This window comes from Austrofundulus limnaeus, unplaced genomic scaffold (assembly GCF_001266775.1).
Source record: "Austrofundulus limnaeus strain Quisiro unplaced genomic scaffold, Austrofundulus_limnaeus-1.0 Scaffold321, whole genome shotgun sequence".
NCBI classification, from domain to species: domain Eukaryota; kingdom Metazoa; phylum Chordata; class Actinopteri; order Cyprinodontiformes; family Rivulidae; genus Austrofundulus; species Austrofundulus limnaeus.
Genome location: NW_013952723.1, coordinates 443,712 through 448,994, shown reverse-complemented (window position 1 = coordinate 448,994; position 5,283 = coordinate 443,712). Strand labels below are relative to the sequence as shown.

The following is a 5,283-nucleotide window of genomic DNA, read 5'->3' as shown; positions in this document are numbered from 1 at the left end:
GTCCATGCGATATTGCAGTCGCGAAAGCCAACACAACCCTACAACATCCAGAGCCTTGAGAAACTCCCGGCGGATCTCATCCACCCCCGGGCCCCTTCTACCGAGTAGGTTTTTGACCACCTCAGTGACCTCGTCCCCAGAGATTGGAGAGCCCAACCCAAAGTCCCCAGGCTCAGCTTCCTCAACAGAAGGCATGTTGGTGGGATTGAGGAGGTCTTCAAAGTATTCCGCCCACCGGCACACAACGTCACGAGTTGAGGTAAGCAGCACACCATCCACACCATAAACAGTGTTGGTGCTGCACAAATGTGTCCTTCTTTTTCAATAAATTAAGGGACAGGACTGACGTATCCTTTTTTGGCCCACCCTATCGCAAGAAGTGCTGCAGGTTGACCGGAGATGTTTTTTGCTTGTAATCACGAACAAAGTGAAAGAAAAGAATAAAGTTTTGAATAAAAATCTGGCAGTATTAAAGTTGACAATTTAAAGTGGTTGTTTTATTAGTTTTTTGTCATTTGCATAGACATGTACTTTTTTATATTCGTCTTATCAGAAATCAAATGTGGCCCATGGTGACTCAGTTGGTAGAGCGTTGCCTCTAAGCAAGTTTGACAGATAGACTTGCAGGGGACCTTTCAGAGTTGAGTTTCATAATCTCTACATGCAGGCATGGATTTTCTCTAGGTAATCCGGCTTCTTCCCACAAATCAAAAACATGTTAGGTTAATTAATAACTCTAAATTGTCCCTAGGTGTGAGTGAGAGAGTGAATGGTTGTTTATCTCATTTGTCTCTATGTGTCCCTGTGATGGACTGGAGACCTTTCCAGGGTGTCCACTGCCCCTCACAGAGAGACTGCTGGTCTCTAAGCTAATTTTGTTTATTGATATACTAATATTTAGCTACTTTCAATCTATTTTTGCTTCTGTTTAGCATTGTCTCAAGTGCCAGGTGATAGGACATTCGCTGGGGTAAGGGCTGGAATAAAGCTTAAGGCTAGATTGTCCAAAATCACAGCCACTTTCATATGGTCTTTGTGGTCGACAAAGGACCCAGTCCACCTAGAATATGTAGGCAGTGTCCTTCGAAGGACACATCCCCTGAATTTGGACACTACCAGAGAAAGAGAGATTTTGTGTAGTTCAACATGGTACCCAGATAGCTCAGATGCTTGGAGACACAAAAAGCTAAGAAATGATAGCTGAGAGCTAACCCAGCACATTTTAAATTTTAATTACAAGTTTAAGCTATCCGCTAATGCTAGTTTTAGATAAGGCTATAATTCAGCCGTTTAGAGTATAGTAGTAGCTTCAACAAATTCTAATTGCTAAATAAAAATTCAAGATGGCCACCAGACCTAATATACATTCTATATTCTATATATACATTGCAATAACAGCCATTTTAAGAAATAATGAGTTGAAATTTTGTGTGGTGGCTTAGCTGAGAGCAATCTCCATCACAGACTGAATCCAAATCAAAAATCCAAGATGACCACCATAGCTAAAATGCAGTATTAACTATGATGAGGACCTAAACTCAGGCTATTTTTAGAACACCAGTCACGCGACTACATCTGCTGAACATTGGTGCGTATACAACTCTGATTCCAATCTACGGCACTGTGCCGGTCCAGTTGTGTTGAAACTTAAATTTGGGAAAACAGCATCAAACTCTACCAGGAAGACCACAAAACATTGTACTACAGTACTTGTAACAGACTCAGGAACCATCCATCGTCCCCACATGGAAGGAGTATTTTTGTCACTTTTCCAAAGCTAAGATGCTAGCTAACAGCTGGATTTGAGTGATGGACAAGCTGAATTTGACAGGAAAAAAGTGCAACCAAGGACATCCGCTCCAAACATTTTATCTGAGGTAAAACACCAACACTGGACCACCCAGATCCCTGCACTTTCTTTCAACAAATGGATACAGAAAACTTATATTGTTTTTACTGTAGCCTTGAAAAGAAATTTTGCTGCTTTCGTTTACCTTATTACGTGTTTGTAACCTGATAGAAAATACACCAATACTCGAATGTTTGAAAGTGAAAAGAAGGCATACAACCACACCAGCAGCCAGAGCCGGCTCTTGGCATAGGCAAACTAGGCGGTCACCTAGACCGCCATCTGCTGGAGGGGGCACCGAACTACAGAAGAAAAAAGTAATTATTTGGAATCCCTGGTTGTAACTCTGCTCAGCACCGCTTTCAATTAGCTTTGTCTTAAAAAAACTATAATAAAGTATTACAGGAAAAAAACTACTCTACCCATAAAACATTTGCCCCACCTCCCAATGCAGCAATCGCCCCCACCCTCTCTCTCATTTGATTGATGTTGCACTGACTCGTCCTGCTCCGACACTCTGACGGCTAGTAGTGCTTCTCAGGTAGCGGTTCGTGTTGACAAACCCAATAACAACAAGTCTGTATTTTGTTGTCCCATACCTGTTAACCCCTTCTGACGTTTACCTGGATAAAAAGCCTCAAAAATCCATAAATTTTGCAAAAAATCCATAAAATTTGCACCCGCCAAGGGCGTGTCAGCCTCGCTGAGGACATGAAAGCACCCGCTGCGAAGCAGGAGGAAAGGAGAGCGGAAAAAGTTCAAAACTTATTTCTAGCGGCAGAACAGGTTGGAAGATGGTTATTTAATGTTATTCAGTGTTTTTTAAATCATCCTACAGGCTCTGCCATGTTAGATAAATTTGAAAATGAGGTTTTGAAAAAATCCGTAAGACTTGAAAAAATCRGTGAGATTGCTCTATACGTCCGTATACCTGCAAAATGACGTAAAATCCTTATAACTTACGGACAATCTGTACAAGTTGACATGTATGTTGTTATTTATTTGCTTTCTGGGAAAGCAAATAAATCTAAGTTTACCATAGTACCTTACACTGTCAAACTTGTTTTAGGGGTTCAAATTGGGGTGGGTGGGACATAGTTCGGGATGGGGGGGGTGCTTCAACACGCCTAGGGCACCAAAATGGCTAGAGCCAGTACTGCCAGCAGCTGGACTGAATCACCGGGGCTTTCTCTTCGTGCATTCAGCCATGAATCCAGGAAGTATTGTTGCTTATAACAACTTCTTCAGGATCTGAACCCCCCTACTAAGTTTGACATCGTCAAGTCATCTAGACCAGTTTGTACATAAAATCAATTTAATCACAAAATTAATCACAAAATAGTTTATAAAAATATATCACGTTTCACCGAAGAAAAAAACTACAGAATTAGTAACAAACCCCAGTAAATTTATTCAACCTGCTGCTAGTTCTTCTCGTGGCTTCTATGGTAGCTTCAAACAGAGCTCTACTGCAGTCAGTCACACAAATGGTGATAATATTGTATTTACACAAATTCTAAACATCKCCATTAAGTTTTCAGCTGTCTCAGTTGTTGTGTCCTTGGGCAATTCACTTCACCTGCTTTGCCAGCTGATGGTGGTCAGAGGTGGTGCCGGTGCATGGCCTCTGTCACCTCTGTCAGTGTGCCCCAGGGCAGCTGTGGCTACAATGTAGCTTACCATCAGCGTGTAAATGTGTGTGCGAATGGGTGAACGTCTGTAGTGTAAAGCACTTTGGAGTTTGAAGGGACTTAATAGTTCAAGCCATTTACCATATTATGATGACTTGACCAGAACTCAGCCATTTTTAGCCATACTGAGGTGACATTTGGTATAGTTGTTGATGACAGTGATTATATAATAAATTCAAATCTTGGTTTACATTGGATGGCACATGGCAAGGCTTTTCATAGTTTCTCTAGGAAATATTCTACTTGAAACTATTGTTTGCCCTACAGATTACATTCCAAATTTTACTCCCACATTTTATTACATATTCACGACAACTACTGCTCGTTCCCACAACAGGAATTTCACCTGATAGAGTTTAAGGTTTTACAGGGTTCACTACGACCCTCACTCTCACTTTTCCTTTTAAAATAAAAATTATACTCACACGTGTCCTCACTCTGTTCGGATGAGCCGTCACTCATCAGATCCCAGCCTGCAGAAAGGAGCCCGGTCCTGGAAACAGGGATGATGCCGTGCACGGACTTCCACCGGGGTCCCACTGAACCTGCTGGAACCGTCAGAGATGTTGGCTCCCAGCTCTCGAAGGACCAAAATAAACGATAGGTTTAAACCCCTAGAACACTTATAAAACAGACAAAAAGAGAGGACATAAGATTAAAATTTATAACTCATGAGGAGAGCATTTGAGCAGGAAGAAACTTTCAGTTACAAAACTCCTCAAACACTCTGAAGTGCTTCCTGCAGCCCTTCTCCTTTTTATTAGATTCCCACTCCCCTAGTTACAGAACATGAAACTCATCTTAAAGGGTGGGGGATAAACACGAGTTTCATGTGATACATAAAAATACAAGTAATATGGAACATTATCAAGTTCAACATTCATTTCACTTCCACCTTTCTCATGATTAATAACGAAGTCATGGTTATTTTCTCTTTCAGCAGATGCAGACTCATCACTTCACATTTTAGGGTTTGCAAGCTTAGTTTCTCTCTTTCTTAAAAAACAAGCTGTCCTTAAGTAAGTGAGGACAAAGGTCATCTTTCTGAGCACAAAACATGTGAAAAAACAAGGTGAAGTTAGTTATAATGGCACAATATAAACGCAGAGTATATGAATGATAAATCATAAAGATACTTCTCAACTTAAACTCAACTTATCAATAGTACTTTTTTTAGTGTTGATCTAATAAAGTAATCATTGTCTTTCAGACACCTTCATTCTGAACACAGACATGGTGACAGAAGTATCAGTCAGTGGAGGGACCAGCAGGACCTTGTCCAGTACATGGAACGCCAGGTGGGAGATAAGCATTTGGCATAATGAATGTTTTTGTGAAAACTAATTTTAACGTTGTTACAAGAGCGTTTTTTTTCTTTCTTTTTTCTTTCCAAATGTTTTAATGTGCATTAGAGAGAAAAGACAAACTTAAATCAAGCTTACTTTTATCTTTAGGATGAACCTGTTTCTGTCTGAGACTCCTGTTAAAACTGGTTTACAATTTGTGAGAGGTGCCAATGTTGTATCTTGCCAATGTCCTTATGTGACAAAATTGTGTATTTTTCTTTGTACAGCACCCTTAGACCCCTCTAAATTTCATAATTTTATGGAAACATGAATTGATGATAATGCATAGTATTATTGTTATGGGGTGGCATATCTATCTATCTATCTATCTATCTATCTATCTATCTATCTATCTATCTATCTATCTATCTATCTATCTATCTATCTATCTATCTAT

General features: G+C 40.2%; 1 protein-coding gene across 1 annotated transcript in view; it reads left to right on the top strand.

Annotated features, from left to right (window-relative positions):
• foxp3b (forkhead box P3b) overlaps positions 1-5,283 on the top strand; it is a 21,803-nt gene that overhangs the window by 13,301 nt on the left and 3,219 nt on the right. The window contains exon 4 of the mRNA XM_014022264.1: positions 4,751-4,838. Within this exon, the coding sequence (XP_013877718.1) occupies positions 4,751-4,838 (88 nt within the window). The remainder of the gene's footprint in view (positions 1-4,750; positions 4,839-5,283) is intronic.